The sequence below is a fragment of the Henckelia pumila genome, chromosome 1 (genome assembly GCF_033568475.1).
Source record: "Henckelia pumila isolate YLH828 chromosome 1, ASM3356847v2, whole genome shotgun sequence".
Classification (NCBI taxonomy): Eukaryota; Viridiplantae; Streptophyta; class Magnoliopsida; order Lamiales; family Gesneriaceae; genus Henckelia; species Henckelia pumila.
Window position 1 is genome coordinate 56,035,322 of NC_133120.1, and position 17,229 is coordinate 56,052,550.

Sequence of the window (17,229 nt, forward strand, 5' to 3'; positions counted from 1 at the left end):
CTAATGAGAATATTCGCCCCTGCTCAGTCAAGGATTGGCAGAAAGCAATCATCATTACTAAGGCACGGGTCAACATATCTTGGGTGGAGGTGGCTTCTGCTTTAAGCACGGCCGTGAAGAGAAGGATAGAAATATTCCCGTTTCAGGCCAACAAGGCAGCTTGGTGGCCCTACAATGCAGAAGAGGCTTCATATTTTGTGGGACTGAAGAAAGGCTATTTCGACAATAGGGTGACATTGTTCTTTGAAGGATGGAGAACGGAAGTCAACAGGGAAGTAGAGATGTTTGCTTGTTGCAATAGCTGGGTGAGGATATTTGGATTGCCTTGGGACTTATGGTCAAGTGAACTCTTCAGGAGCGTGGGGGAGCAATGCGGGGGCTTACTGGATATTAGCCAAGATACTATCTTGCTTCGAGATTTGTCTGCCGCTAAAATAAAGGTGGTAGGCCCAGAAGGAGCCTTCATCAACGGGTTCGTACAAATTTCGACATCTCGAGGCTTAATGATGGTGCGAATTGAAGTGGTATCGGTCAACCCAGAAGCTTATGATTACTACGAAAAGCGCTCATTCGCTCAAGTAGTGATGAATGGAACTAGAGGGACAGTAGGACGAGGAGCAGGGAAGGCAGCAGTGGAAAGAGAGAAGGTTTCTTTCTCGGGTGTTGGGGGTGAGGAAGGATCGAAGAGGAATGAACCTGTGCATCCAGTAGATGAGTTAAAGGGGCAGGCTTTAGTTAACAATCAAAACAGTGAAGAGGAGGAGATAGCTGAGAATAACTCAGACAAGGGGAGTCTTCACCTAATCTCAAAAGAAGTAGGAGGCAGCGGCGATAGATCGTGGGGATCAGAACCTATTCTAGGAGGGCGCCAAGTTAAAATACTCAAAAGATTATGTCCAAAAGTGGTGGGCGAGTTCCAGAGAAGAATAATACAACCTTTGAGGGAGTTTGAAGAGGATAAGACAGAGACAACTCCCAAAGAGACTGGCAAAGTGTTGGAGAGATCCTCTCCTCCACGTTTTGAGATTGTTTATTCAAGAAGAAAAGGCCGAGACGCGGGGTTCAGAAACACTGGGAATGGAGATAGCAGCTGGTATTTAGACCCGCTGGGAAATGGCTTACAAGGCAATACCAGCATGTGCAATGGGATATTAGAGGATGAATTTCTTCTAGACTCAGGGGATGATCTATCATCGGAGGATTCTGACTCGTTCCAAACTAGTAGTTCAGTGGTGGGCGACTCTCTTGTCAATTCCCCGTCAAATTCTTGTCTTGAGGACATCAGGGGCATCTTCGCATCTTATCCAGGTTCGTATCCTAATCCTTCACAGGGACACGTGAGCGATAATGAGCCCAAGTCGGAATCGACGGCTATTCCAATCAATCCCAATCCTCTTAACCTTCCAAACCGTTTTTCCCTTTCTGATGGGAGGGGGGTGGGTGTGGGGGGGGGGGGGAGGGGTAGAACCTCGTCCTAAATGATAAGCCAGCTCTTCAGATGTCGGAGAAGAGAGAGGGTTTGGAGGAGGTTGTGGTGGCAGCGGCTGTGAAGGAGGACTTAATGAACAATTGTCTTGCTAAACTGGAGGTGAAAAGAGTTAGCTTTGGAGATCCAGTGGCTGTGGTTTTACTCTAAAAACCTCAAGGAGTGGTTTACGTAGGGCTATACAGTTCGTTTATGCGGATTTTCTCTTGGAATATTAGAGGGGGTGGATCAAGTAGTAGGAGAGGCTTGATCAGAACAATCCTCCGAAGAGAGAAACCGGATATAGTGGTTCTTTTGGAAACTAAAAGGCAGCGGGTGGATAGGAGGTTTGTAGCGAGCCTTTGGAAATCCAGATTCATAGAATGGGTGGAGCTACCAGCGTGGGGCAGATCTGGAGGAATTTTGGTAGCTTGGGACCCGCGGACGGTGGTAGTAAAGGATAACCTGATTGGGGAGTTCTCGGTCTCTATTGAAATAGAAAAGGATCCTAACTCAGCGTGGTGGTTCTCAGCAGTCTACGGTCCGTGTGGACCAAGAGCTCGTCAGAATTTTTGGGATGAACTAGCAGGTTTGAAGGTGATTTGCGGCCCCTTATGGTGTGTAGGCGGAGACTTCAATGTGGTCAGATCTTTGAGTGAGAAATTGAATAGCAGCACCTTAACCAGTAGCATGAGATGCTTTGATGCTTTGATTAATGAGCTAGAGCTGTACGATCCTCCTTTGTTGAATGCAAAATTCACGTGGTCAAATATGCGGGTCTCACCCATTTGGTGTAGGCTGGACTGATTCTTGTTCTCGGGAGGATGGAAGGAGGAGTTCGGGTTCTGCAGACAATCAGTGTTACCGAGAATCACTTCTGATCATTTTCCTTTGATTTTGAATACATCCAAGGAGGAGTGGGGGCCTACTCCTTTTAGATTTGAAAATGTTTGGCTTAAACATAAGAACTTCAAGGAGGAATTCTTCAATAGGTGGTCGAGTCAAAATCCTCAAGGCTGGGAAGGCTATAAATTTATGAACAAATTGAAGGGAATGAAAGCAGAGATTAAGAGATGGAATGTACAGATTTTTGGGAACTTAGATACGAGGAGATATGAGCTAGAGACCAAGATTCAAGCGTTGGACGTTCAAGAGTGGGAAGGTACGGGATCAGATAGTTTGGTGGAGGACAGAAGAGTTCTCAGATCTGAGTTAGAGGAGTTAGTTTGTAGGAAATTGCAAATGGAAGCTCAGAAGGCTAGGGTTAAATGGTTAAAGGAAGGGGACTGTAATTCAAAATTCTTCCATTCGTTACTTAGCCAAAGGAGAAGCAGGAATTGTATAGAAAGTATGGAACTGGAAGATGGAACTGTAAGCACTAATAAGGACGTCATCAGATCAGCAATTATAGATTTCTTCACAAAGCTTTATAGCAAACCAGAGGGAGGGGGTTGGGGTGTTGAAGGGGTGGAATGGAGTGCAATTGACAGAGATTCTATGGAGCAGCTTGAGCTACCCTTTTCCGAGGATGAAATTAAACAAGCAGTGTTTGAGTGTGAAGGATCGAAAGCCCCGGGACCGGATGGTTTCACAATGGAAATCTACAAGGAGTGTTGGCATACGATCAAAGAGGATTTGATGAGGGTGTTCAAGGAATTTTATGAGGGAGGTATTGTGAACGGTGTAACGAATGAGACTTATATTTGCTTGGTTCCAAAAAAGAAAGATTCGCGGTGCATTAAGGACTTTAGACCCATCAGCCTAATCACTAGTCTTTACAAGATAATCGCTAAGGTGCTAGCATCGCGTCTTAAGAAGGTGCTAGAGATCACTATTTCACATTCACAGAATGCGTTCATTGAAGGTCGTCAGATTTTGGATTGTTGCTTGATAGCGAATGAGGCTGTGGAAGAATTCAGATTGAAGAAGAAGAGAGGTTGGGTATTCAAGGCGGACTTTGAGAAAGCCTATGATAACGTAGATTGGCGCTTTTTGGATTTTGTTCTCTTCAAGAAAGGGTTTGGGAATAGATGGAGGAAATGGATTAAAGGATGCCTCAACAACGTAAATTATTCAGTTATTGTTAACGGAAGACCAAATGGTAAATTCAAGGGGGAGAAAGGATTACGACAAGGAGACCCCTTATCTCCGTTCCTGTTCAACTTGGTGGCGGATGTTTTGGGAAGATTGATTGACAAGGCTAAGTCTGCAGGTATCTTTAGAGGGTGGGAGATAGGGCGGGATAGAGTTGAGGTCTCTCACATTCAATTTGCCGATGACACCCTGTTTTTTGCGCTTAGTGAGAATCATGTGAGAATGTTAATGGACATCCTGCTCGTCGTTTGTGATATGTCTGGGTTGAAGATCAACAAGGAGAAAAGTGCCCTCTTGAGCTGTAACTGTGAAAAAGAATTGGAGGATGGCTTGGCTAGGGAGATAGGCTGTGGGGTGGAATCTTGGCCCATTCAATACCTCGGAGTACCCTTGGGAGGGAACCCATTAAGGGTTTCATTTTGGGAACCAGTGATCTTTAAGATGTCTAAAAGGTTAGCAAGCTGGAAGAAAGCATTTCTCTCGAGAGGTGGCAGACTCACGCTAATTTCGGCGGTAATGAGTGCCCTTCCACTGTATTTTATGTCGTTGTTCAGGATACCACGTGGCGTTGCAAAGGAGATGGAGAAAATTATGCGGAATTTTTTGTGGGATGGAGCGGACGGGGAGGCCCATTGTCATTTGGTTGGATGGGATAAAATTTGTAGACCTAAAGATAGAGGAGGCTTGGGAATAGGTAATATTTGCCTTCGGAACAAGGCTTTGCTAGGTAAGTGGTGGTGGAGATTCTCGACGGAGGGGGATACTTTTTGGAAGAAAATTATAGCAAGTAAATACGGTGTTCAAGATAACGGTTGGGATGCGGGATTGGCTAGACACAACACTTTTAGAAGTCTGTGGAAATTTATATCGAGGACGTATTTGGCTTTCAGTCACTCTGTGAGGGCGGTGGTTCTAGGGGGGGATAGATTTAGATTTTGGGAAGATTGTTGGGTTGGGAATTCTAGTTTTAAGGTCTTATTTCCTAATCTTTTTCTGATTTCCAGGGAGCATAATAGACAGATCTCTTTTTTCCTTTGTCAAGATCCATATCCTTCCTCCAATTCTTTATCTTGGAACCTGCATTTTAGACGCGATCTAAGGGATGATGAATTGGGCCAGCTAGGTGATCTGCTGGAACTTTTGAGGGGGGTCAATCTAATAGAGTGCGCTGAGGATGTGAGGAAATGGGTGTGGGACAGCTCAGGTGTATTTTCAGTTAAATCCTTCTTTGAGTCTTTTTTTCCGGTCGAGCGATTCCCTACTTTCCCTCTCTTCTACCCAATCTGGAAAGCACCGATTCCGACAAAGATTCAGTTTTTCTCATGGACAGCTGCGTTGGGGAGGCTGCCTACTTGTGATTTGATTCAAAAGAGGCTCCCGAACATCTCCCTTAGTCCGAGCTGGTGCGTACTATGCAAACAGGGGGGGGAGACTCAGGACCATTTGGTTATTCACTGTCCGTTTTCTGGTTTCATGTGGAATCTTGCTCTCAAGGAACTGGGACTGTCTTGGGTAATTCCAAACTCAACAAAAGATCTTTTTGCTATGGATCTAGGAGGTCGGCTTGGACAAAAAGGGAGAGTGTTTTGGTTGATAGTGATTCATTGCGTATGTTGGTCGCTTTGGCTGGAGCGGAATAGAAGAATTTTTGATGATAGTGTAGAAACAGTTGAGGAAGTTTGGGACAAAGTCAAACTGAGAGTTTCCATGTGGGCTCACAAGGGTTCTAGCTTCCATTCTTTGGCTTTATTAGACTTGTATAGGGATTGGAAATTGGCTTTGATTTAGATGATAGTTGCCTTTGTTTGCAAAGGACCTAGTTAGCTTTTGTGGACCGCTGGTTCACTTTTTGTATCTACTTACTTCACTATATATATAAAATTCTAGTTATCTATAAAAAAAAACTGTGGAAATCTGCATACTGATTTTTAGGAATTAACTTGAAAGATAGGTGTTGGGAAAGTAGGATTGTAGGAATCTGCATACTTACATTTGCATTTCATGTTCTGTATGTTCACCCAATTTCCCCTCCTGAAGATAGCTATTGGGAAAGTAGGATGTTGATTCGTCGAATGTGACATCAGCCGAGACAAAATATTTTTTTGTGGGAGGATGGAAACATTTGTACCCTTTTTGAGTGGAGGAATAGCCAACGAAGACACCTAAGAGCTCGGGGATCAAGTTTGCCTCTATTGTGTGGATGAATGTGAACAAAAGAAGCACTGCCAAAGATCCTTGGAACCAAATTGTTTGAGGCAGTAAAATTGGTGAGAATTTATTGAGAGTTTCTAAAGGGCTTTTGAATAAATCTGGGCTGCATCATGAACCTTTGAATATGTTTGCTTGATGGTCTCCCAGACTTCCTTGGCTCTGCCGAGGAACATGCACGCATCACTTATTTCTGGAATCATCGAGTTCCACACCGCGACATCACTAGAGAATCTATTTCATCCCATGTGGCAAATTTCGGATCTTTCGAATCAGGCCCTGCGCCAAGTACGTGGCGCAACTTTCCTCGTCCCTTCAGTGTTGTTCGAACAAGTTGCGACCACTTCAAATAATTTTCCATTTAGTCGAGATGCAGTAATATTATGCAAATCAGCCATTAATACAACGGCCAAATGCTCAGCGGAGTTCACATCAGTTCTAGATTTTTTTTTCAGTAGTGTCCGCCATAATTGAAGGAGCAGAAATTTTTTGAAAAACAAAATCGGATGATTCCCAAGATCAGTCTGATGGCATTGCTACCATGTGAAGAAATAGAGAAAATTATATTTCACGCTTTGATCAATGAGAATACATCAGTTTATTTACAAGTATATCACCCTTAAAGAAAATCCCTGCAATTTAGGGATTACAATCAATCTAATTCCATTACATCTGTCTTGATATTCTTTGCAACAAATCCATATCTTAACATTAAGTACCAAGCAGATCACACTATGTCTGTTAAACAATCACCCTCGAACAAAAGAGCAATCCTTATCGGTTATATCGACGACACTATTCTACGTGGAGATCACGTTGAAGAACTTCTCAATCTCAAAAGAATGTTGGCCAAAGAAATGATGTCAGCTTAGTAGTTGTTAAAATGAGGTATCAAATTGGTAGAAAGCTCATTTATCTCTCACACTAGACCAGACTTTAGTTTTGGCGTGAGTGTAGTAAGCCAATTCATGAATAAATGGAAGAGCATATGTGAGCAGCGCACAAGATACTAAGTTATTTGAAGATGGCACCTGGTCAATGCATGAATAATCCAATGGAAGAGCATATAGGAGCAGTGTACATGATACTAAGATATTTGAAGATGACACCTGGTCAAGGCCTATTCTTCGAAAGACAACCACAAGGAAGTTGAGGTTTTAACTGCTGCACATTGGGTTGGATCTATTGTTGATAGACGATCTACCTCAGGGTATTGTACCTGTGTTTGGGGAAATTTGGTGACTTGGCGGAGCAAAAAACAATCAGTAGTGTCTCGTAGTATCGCAGAGACATAGTATAGAGCACTTACTCAAGGCATCTGTGAGGGAATATGGATAACTCTAGAAAACGATAATACTGCCTTACCGAATATAACAGAGTACAAAACTCTTAAATAGAGTTTACAAGGAGAACCCTAAAGGAAACAAATCTACATAATTAAAGGACTAATCAAATTCCCAAAAATAGGGTCTATTTAAACTACAAAATCTCCTATACAATTGAAAATATTCTATTCAACACTCCCCCTCAAGTTGGCTTGTAGATATCATCCATAGCTAGCTTGCTTCTTAAAACTTCAAACTGTCCTTTGGGTAACCTTTTAGTCAAGATGTCAGCAACTTGTTCCTTGGTAGGGATGTAGAGGATACAAATTATACCACTATCAAGCTTTTCCTTGATAAAGTGTTTGTCAACTTCAACATGCTTTGTTCTATCGTGAAGAACTGGATTGTGAGCAATTGAAATGGCAGCCTTGTTATCACAATATACCTTAATAGGAGGAGAAACAGTCACTTTTAACTCTTCAAGGAGTTTTTTTAACCACATAACTTCACATATGCCATTGGCTAGAGCTCTGAATTCTGCTTCTGCGCTGCTCCTTGCCACTACGTTTTGTTTTTTACTCCGCCAAGTGTCTAAGTTTCCTCCAACAAATGTGCAATACCCTGAAGTACATCGTCTATCAATGGTGCTTCTTGCCCAATCGGCATCAGTATACACTTCCACATTCAACTGATCTCGTTTCTTGAACATAAGTCCTCTGCCCGATGAACCCTGTAAGTACCTTAAAATTCTGTTTACTGCATCAAAGTGTTCCCGTCCAGGAGAGTGCATGAATTGGATTATCATACTAACTTCAAAGGTTATATCAGGGCGAGTATGAGACAAATAAATTAGTCTTCCTACCAGCCTTTGATATCTCTCTCTATCAACCACATTCTCAGGTTTGGCTTCCTCTAACTTCAGGTTAGCTTCAAGTGGAGTATCAGCAGCTTTACACCCAAGTTGTCCCGTCTCTTTGAGTAAGTCAAGAACATATTTTCGTTGATTCACAAATATTCCTTCTCTTGACCTAGCAAACTCCATTCCGAGAAAGTATTTCAAAGTTCCCAAGTTTTTAACTTCAAAACTTTCTGCCAGTTTCTGTTTTAGCCTTGCCAATTCTTCAAAGTCATCACCTGTCAAAATTATATCATCTACATATACAATTAAGACAGCAATTTGCTTCAAAGTCATCACCTGTCAAAATTATATCATCTACATATACAATTAAGACATCAATTTGCCCTTTTTTACTGTGTTTATAGAACATAGTATGGTCTGCCTGACTTTGATAATACCCTTGAGCTTTCACAGCCTTTAAAAAACGTTTAAACCAGGCCCTCGGTGACTGTTTTAAACCATATAGAGATTTTCTGAGTTTACACTTTGTTTTGACCATACTTTCCCTGAAACCCAGGTGGTAGGCTCATGAACACCTCTTCTTCCAAGTCTCAATTCAAGAATGCATTTTTTATGTCCAGCTGGTGTAATTTCCAATTCAAATTAACAGCCAATGATAACAAAACTCAAATAGAATGCATTTTTGCTACAGGGGCGAAAGTCTCCTGATAGTCAATGTCGTAGGTTTTTCTAAAGCCCTTTGCCACAATACGTGCTTTGTATCGCTCCACACTTTCATCTGCTTTACACTTAATATTGAACAACCATCGACATCCAACAGTCTTTTTTCCTTTGGGCAAGTCAACGATCTCCCATGTTTTATTTTTTCAAGTGCATTCATTTCTTCCAACACTGCCGATTTCCAATTTTGATCATCTAGTGCTTCCTGAATATTTCTTGGAACAAATAAGTGAGATATATTTGAAGTAAAAGCTTTATGATTGGGACAAAGTTTTTCATATGACAGGTATTTGGCAATCGGGTGTTGGGTGCAAGTTCGAGTTCCTTTTCTAATAGCTATGGGATCATTAAGATCTGAATTATTGGGGGTAATAGCAGGCAAAGTTAATGTACCTTGAATATTCAGTGAGTCATTACTCGGGTCCTCTGGTTGGCCATGCTCGGTTGCAACAGTAGGCACTTTATTTCTTTGACAAGTTTTTTTCCTGCTATAAACTAGAAGTTCAGGATTTAATTGCTGCTGGTGAGGACTAGGAACCTGTTTCTTTGTTTCTAGAATATCATTCCTTGGCCAAAAATCTGAACATTCAAGTTACTGTCATGTGAGACAATAGGTATGGGTAGAGAATCTGAGGTAGAAGTCTGCCAAAAATTTTGTTCACCATCCTTCTCCCCCTGAAGAAAGTTTTTTGAAAATAAGGCTGATCTTCAACAAAAGTAACATCCATACTGACAAAATATTTTCTTGTTATGGGGTTGAAACATTTGAAACCTTTTTTATGCGGAGCATAACCAACAAAAATACACTTCACCGCACGAGGATCCAATTTAGACCTAAATCTACTAGGTAGATGAACAAAAACAGTGCATACCCAAATACTTTCAAAGGAATGTCAGAATAAATACGAGTGTTTGGAAAAAATGATTTTAGACAATTCAGAGATGTCGCATGGTTAAGGACACAAGTAGGCATTTTATTAATTAAATAAGATGCTGTTAAAACCGCATCTTTACACAAATACTTGGGAACATTTGTAGAAAACATAATGGCACGAGAAACTTCAAGCAAATGTTTATTCTTTCTCTCAGCAATTTCATTTTGTTGAGAAGTGTCAACACATGTAGATTGGTGAAGAATTCCCTTTTCTTTTAAAAAATTCCCTAAAATTCCTTTTAAGTATTCAGTGTCATTGTCACTGTGAAGTATCCCAATTTTTGTTTGAAATTGAGTTTCAATCATCACATAAAAATCTTTGAACAATTTTTCAACCTCTGATTTGTCATTCGTCGAGTATACCCAACACAAACGGGTGTGATCATCAATAAAAATCACAAACCATCTTTTTCCAAAAATTGGCGTCTACCTAGAAGTACCCCAAACATCACTATGGATTAGATAAAATGGTTTTGATGCTTGATATGGTCTAGGGAGATAAGTAGTACGATGACTTTTTGATAAAAAAAACAACTCTCACAATAGAAAGATGAACAATTTAATCCTTTAAACAATGTAGTAAATAGTTTATTCAGATAAGGAAAACTCGGGTGTCCTAGTCTAAGATGCCATAACATAATTTGTCCTCTAGCAGAGTTAAAACTAGTATTAATCAACCCTTGAGCTGCTTTATTGTTTGAAGAGTCATTGTCAAAGTAATAGAGGCCATCTATCAACTTAGCACTGCCAATCATCTTCCCCGAGCTCTGTTCCTGAAATTCACAGTGAGATTCAAAAAAAAGAACAGGACAGTTAGAGTCCTTGGACAATTTACTGACTGGCAAAAAGTTACAATTGAGCTTAGGAACATGAATGACATATTTAAAACTGATATCATTGGACAGTTGAACTAAACTTTTACCTGTTGTGGGAGAATAAGAACCATCATCTATCCTAACCTTTTTTGAACTAGAACAAGGAGAATAAGTTTGAAAAAAATGGGGAGAATTGGGGAGTGTTGAGACACGCAGGCTGGGCGACGAAGGCAGTGTAGGCCCAATCACAAAACAGCGATGGGTTGAGCGGTGGAGGCCAAAAACGAGGCAGAGAAGGATTGGCTTTTAAGAATTGAGCCTTTCTTTTTCCCCAGCGTCATTTTTCTCTCTCATACCAATACCATCTAGAAAACGATGGTCATTTTTCTCTCTGATACCAATACCATCTAGAAAACGATGATACTGCCTTATCGAATATAACAGAGTACAAAACTCTTAAATAGAGTTTACAAGGAGAACCCTAAAAGGAAACAAATCTATACATAATTAAAAGACTAATCAAATCCCTAAAAACAGGGTTAATATAAACTACAAAATCTCCTATACAATTGACAATATTCTATTCAACAATAACACAGTTACTTAGTGAACTAAAAGTTTCTATCACGGGACCTAATAAAATGTTGTGTGAGAGTTGGTCTACTATCAGCATAGCGAAGAAACTTGTAACACCCTAGATGTGATGATTGTCCACACTATATCAACACAGGTCTTTGCAACGCGCTAATGTTCTCACTCACACGCATCTTGAGAAAATTCTTGGAGGGTCACCCATCACATAATTTCCTCAAAGCAAGCACGGTTAACTTTGGAGTTTTTAAGTGTTGAGATCCTGAAAAGAAGATCTACCTTATTGATATGAGTAATATATATCATATCTTTTGTGTCTCTCTTTCTGGTGTGAGATCAGTTCATTAATGCTCCACTTCACCCACTCATTGGTGGGGTTTTTATCTTTCATGTATTCATCACCCATATTGTGGACCATGTACTACCCTTGGAATTGTGGACCATGTACCGCCCTAGGAAGCTGGCTTCCAGTGTTATATGTCCACCACATTCCGCTTGGTTCGTCCCCCAACCACAACGTACTAGTAGATGTCAGGCTCTTACAGACTGTCTCAACTATACCAGCACGGGTATATCCAACGTGCTTATGTCCTCACCCAACGCACTCTGAGGAAATTGTCATGGGGTAACCCATCCTAAAATTTCCTCAAAATAAACAGACTTGACTTTTGAGTTCTTATGTGATGAGATCCGGAAAGAGATGCATCTTATTGATATGAGTAGTATCTTTCATATCTTTTGTACCTCTCATTCTGGCGTGAGATGGGTTCATTCATGCTCCTTGTCGCCCATTCATTGTTGGGGTTTCTATATTCAGGTATTAACCACGTATATTGTGAACTATGTACCACCCTTCGAATTGGGGACCATGTACCGCCCGAGGAAGTTGGCTTCGGGTGTCACGAACCCAGTACACCAGGATAGGACAAAGCATGTGGAGATTGCTAGACATTTTGTCAAAGAAAAATTAGAGAATGACGTAATATCACTTATTTACATTTCAAGCAATGAACAAAATGCAAATATTTTGATGAAAGCGGTTCCTACCAAAACATTCAAAGAGCTCAATTCCAAGCTTGGATTATTCAACTTCTACAATGTAGTTGGAGGGGGAGTGTGGCAGCAATTTGCATACTTATTTTTAGGCATTAACTTTATTTCTTTCCTAGAATAAAGAGATAGGAACGATATCATTGATTTATTCTTATTTCTTTATTTAGTTTCGGATTTGTAGGCATAGATTTTGTTTATTTCTTGCTATTTATACTTGCAAGTTTCATTCAGAAAACAGAGAATAAAGTTTCTATTCTATATACTTCACCTTTTCTTTCATTAATTAACTATGATCTATTTGGAAGCAACATATAGGGGTGCGAGTTTCACATTGCACAAGTTATGTGAATCTAGTTGAAAAGTGAACTCTTGTTAAATTTAATCATATATAATGGCAACCAGACTATGATTGAGTTGGTTCGGCTATATTTATGTGTTGCACAAAGCCATGTGTATGTCTGCCAGTCACCACAAAATATTTGAAAACCCATTGTTATATATATACCATGGATTTGATGTTGGGAAGAGGTTAGTGCATATTGAATGACACTAATTCTTCACATTAGCATTCTTTTTCTTTTATAATGATCAGTTGTGTTTTAAAATTTAATTGTCTTCATCCAGGAGCCTGCATTTCAACAAATAATCTTACTCTATTTGGAAGATGTTGTAGACAGAGAAAGCTTAAATCAAGCTGAGGTGCCGTCATTACAGATGAAAATCTATGAGGAAATTCCTATTCCAGATTTGCAAGTAAATGAATTGCTTCCAGATAGATATTTTCTTTAGCACTGAAATGCTTATAGCACACTGCTATGCTAATAATTTATGTGCGCTTAAATGATATTTTCTAACTTTGTAGGTTGTTTTTCCTCACAAAAAGCTGTCCTTCCGCATCCTTGACTCGGTATGCTGAATATGAATTAATCTTTTCACTAAGTTGTAATGTATCCATTCCTCACAACAAATTAAGAGCACTGAAATACAAATTTTGTTCTGGGATTTGGTCATTGAAACTTAAAATGATGGTGTTTTGTCGTTGAGTCATGCTGTCACATTGTGCATGTTTCTGTTGCTGGTTTATTAGGCTTGTTTTGCTCTTATGACTCCCTGCTAACATGTTCCTTTTCAACTAGAAAATAAATAGCTTCTCAAAGACGAAGAAGTTTCGTAAAACACATACAGATAATGCACTGGGAGATGTGGAGAGTATTAACTCATAAAACATTATTCCTTGATGTTTTCATTTGAAGAATCTTAGAGTATTGGAGGTCCATGGTTTTTGGGATCATTATCCTGCTTTGACTGTACACAATTGTGACCTTCCAGAGTCATTGAGATGGACAAAACTGTGACGATCTGATGATGGTCTTACAAGTGTATTTTTATAAAAATGACTGGAACATGTCAAGAATCTCTTCTTAATGTCAGCGGCATTACTTCATTATTTACGGGACAAATTTAGCCAAGTTTTCTTTCATTGTGACTTCTTGTTTTTTTCTGTCTTAGCTGTATTTGTGATGTTCATTATATTCTTGTGTATTTGGATATACGTATACATTATAATGAGATAATGTCAAATCCAGGTACGACTGGATGTTGCGACAATATTGGGACTTTTGGCATACTTCTTCAGTTACAAATTCGAGGACATTTTATCTTCCCCGTGGGTGGCTGATTCTTTTATGATGATTGCTACTGTATTTTTTTGCTTCATGCTTTTTTTTGAAGTTGAATTCATGGCATTCTAGTACATGTTTATTTTCAGTTTCATGTTCTTTCACCCGTGCGATCTATAAATAAACGCTCATGTCATCATCTCGAACATAATATGCTGGTTATATCTCAAACAATTATCTTTAAGCTTTGGGCTTCAAGCATCTTTTGTGAAGATCTTTCCACACCGTTGGATGAATCTGAGGTTGAGCCTTGATCGCTCCAACTAGCTTACAAAATTCTCGGACAAATATACTAATGATAAATCTCAACTGATTAAAATTCAAATCCAATGACATCCGAAACGATTTAAATGCCTAGTGAAGTTTATCTCATGTTGTTTAACTTAGATGAGGCCATATGATTACTTCTTTCATGCTGAAATTTAAACTTCAAAAAAGCTAATGTTTTTAAAGAAAATACTTTTTACCTTAGTGACCATATGGTTACTCCCTTCATGTTGAAATTTAAAACCAGTGGGTCTGTTCTGTAGAAACTCCACTCTACTTTCTTGTGCAAAATGCAAAGGTGGACCTGAACCTGTGATATGATTTTGGGACATGAAAATGGAAGGAGCCTTGCCATTTTGGATAAGAAGTATTACAGGTGTATGCAAAAGTGTGAAGGCAGTGAAACATTGTAGATATATTTGAAGCAGAGCCAACCCCTCCACCACCTGCAGGCCCATCCACACCCCAAACAGCTAGGTGGGGTGTGGGGGGGTTCTTCTAGAATCTCATGATAGAGCATGTTATTCTGAGATTGTTCTTTCCGAGGACAAGTTACCATCTGCGTATTATTGTGTTCAAAACATTCATTTGAGAGGTTAGAGTAATACAAAATGGTTGGTTGGGGCAGGAAAAAATTTATTGAGATTAAAAGTTTCATGAACGAGCATAATTTAACTGTCAGTAGTTTTCCGTTCTTTACTGTTGTACAACATCAAACATTTTCATTTTTTGTTGCATATCAGCATATGACATCAAACTTTTACAGTGGTTATTAGAACCATAATGGTACACTTGGAACTTTCTTTTTTTTTTTTCGAGAGACTTGGTACTTACTTTTGAATGTAGTTTTGCCACCGCCACCTGACTCTGGTTCAGACATTGTGGAATTTCTGTGCTTTTTTCCCCATTTTTCATTTGATAGTTATGCTTCCTTATTCAGAGTCACAGATTGATTGGAAGTTTATGGTTTTCAATTCCTAGAAACACGAGGAAATATTATGTTAAGAAGAAGAAAAAGTCGTACACTTGTTTCTCCTTGGATTGAAATCAATAGAGTTCCTGTCAATTCCTCTTTTACTTACAATAGTACTTCTGATTGTTATTCTGATGTTTAAAGATTCCAAGTTGTTTGTATTTACCTGGTTTCTGCAGATCAGCACTACTGTTGGATGTGATTGCAGCCAGCGCCCTTGTAATATATGCGACTCGTGTACTTTTAGGCTATAAACAAACAAGAGATAGATATCATGTGAGATGCATTTCTTTTTGGGATGTTGTTTTTCATAAGAAATTGATTCTTTGTTTAAAGACACCTGTTTGATGCTTTACTTCAGCTTTTAGTCAACAGGACACTGTATGAGAAAACAGCCGCCAGTGGTTTTGGTTGCATTCATTTCCTTCTTGATGCTTCTGAACAGCAGCAAGTAAGAAATTTTGATTGTAATCTCATAATTGTTTCATTATTTGCGTAGACTACTTGTCTTCTTATTCTCCAACACTCTGCCGGTTTTCTTTCCAGAAGTTAGGCTGAAAAATGGGATAAGACTGCATCTCATTGATTTTCCTTTTTGGCATGATGCAGTTTAAAGAAGCAATTTTGGTGTATGCGATCCTAATGAACGTGGAGGGAGGCCAGGTTTTTTATATTTGTTGTTTTCTGTTTCTTTGGTAATTTGGTTTCTCAGGCTTTTACCTGGGAAGTATCTTGGTAGGCCATAGTTTGAAGATGGACTGCGTGTGCTGAAATTTTATTAAAGCAGAAGAGTTCTTAATTTGCATGTTAAAAATTTTAATGGGTTTCCATGCAAGATCTTTCTTTGATTCACTGTTCTTTATGACTGTAAAGTTCCTATTGTATCTGGTATAATTTTGGTCATATTAGTTTGAAACTTCATGATTCTTGATAGTATTGAAGAAATTATGAAGCCATAGGACTTCGAAAGCATTAAACTAGCATCGATTCAAAATTTATTTAAGGGTTCTAAAACATTGCTAACTAGGCTTCTAGATGCTATTTCCCTGCCCCTGCTGGAGGAGCCCCGGAGGTTTGCTGTTTCTCTCGATGGCCCTATGTGAATTGGGCCGAATGGGCGGTTCGGCCCATCACACAAATAGAAGAATATTCTTTTTTATCATCAATCTCCTAATCTTTAATACTCTGTTTCTCTCTATCTTCTTCTAGAGGCATGAGGTTCCATGAACTACCTCCATCTGTATAATTTAATCTAATCGATAAACATGTGATATTGTGAGTTCTTAACATACTCAAATGGAAAATATATTCTGATAGACAGTGTAATTTCCTATATTTGAGTGCCTAAATCTTCAAGAACGTATTTGATTGCAGGTGACTGGGATGAGAGCTGTAGGAGATAAATGTGAGAGGTTTATTTACAGTGTTTTTCAAGAAAAGGTAATCTAATGGGGGATAGGTTTATCAATTATCAGATCCCTTTTGCTTTTCCTCTAAAAAACGATAGATTATTATGCAGATTGAAATGCCAGTTGAAAAATCGATACACACATTGGTGAGGCTGGGTCTTGTTACATATAAGACCGTTGATGGACAAACCAAAGCGCAGGTTGTCCCCTGTAGCAGAGCACATGCAGTTCTTCAGAAGCGTTGGAGTAGTTTAATCGGCTGTGTTGATTGATCACTGGTGCATAATGTAATGTCCAAGCTTTAGAATAGACAGACAGTTTCTGTGTTAGTTTATTACTATGATTATTGTAAATAAGTCAATATATATTGAAGGGCATGTAATATAAACAAGTTGTAGAGGTCAATATTGAGGAACCTTTTGCCTCCTTTTGTTAGCGTGTATGATTTCTCCATCATTTTGAAGTAGATTATTTTTGTTTATCGTTGTTAGATTGTATTATTTTTGGGCCTAGAATAGATCCCTTGGTTTTGGAAACTTAATGACGTCCAAGCTTTTTGGTAGTTGCGTGGAACTCCTCTTTTGCTCACAAGACTCAGACCCAAAACTTTTATCAAGTGATTTTGCTGCTCGAAAGAACAGATATTTGTACTGTAAAAACTATTAATGTGTCGTGCAGGAGTAGGTCCCTTTGCTATAGGCTATAAACGAGAGATAAGTTTCTATTTACAAGTACATTGTCTTATTTCCGGAAAGTGGTTCATAAGGTATTAACAAATGGACAGATAGTCATGTGATACAAAATATGATCGGCAACGCTTGAGGGTTTGTTCCCACT

At 39.3% G+C, this 17,229-nt stretch overlaps 1 protein-coding gene across 3 annotated transcripts in view; it reads left to right on the forward strand.

The window, feature by feature from the left end:
- Positions 1-16,873, forward strand: part of LOC140875104 (uncharacterized) — a 39,990-nt gene extending 23,117 nt beyond the window's left edge. For 2 of the 3 annotated variants that reach the window (XM_073278647.1, XM_073278648.1), the window contains exons 7-14: positions 12,689-12,817; positions 12,927-12,971; positions 13,651-13,730; positions 15,163-15,259; positions 15,345-15,434; positions 15,593-15,646; positions 16,358-16,423; positions 16,503-16,873. In XM_073278647.1, coding sequence (XP_073134748.1) covers positions 12,689-12,817; positions 12,927-12,971; positions 13,651-13,730; positions 15,163-15,259; positions 15,345-15,434; positions 15,593-15,646; positions 16,358-16,423; positions 16,503-16,664 — 723 coding nt within the window. In that variant the 3' untranslated portion in view covers positions 16,665-16,873. The remainder of the gene's footprint in view (positions 1-12,688; positions 12,818-12,926; positions 12,972-13,650; positions 13,731-15,162; positions 15,260-15,344; positions 15,435-15,592; positions 15,647-16,357; positions 16,424-16,502) is intronic. The other variant, XR_012148346.1, reaches the window with a different exon arrangement.
- The last annotated feature ends 356 nt before the right edge of the window (positions 16,874-17,229 follow it).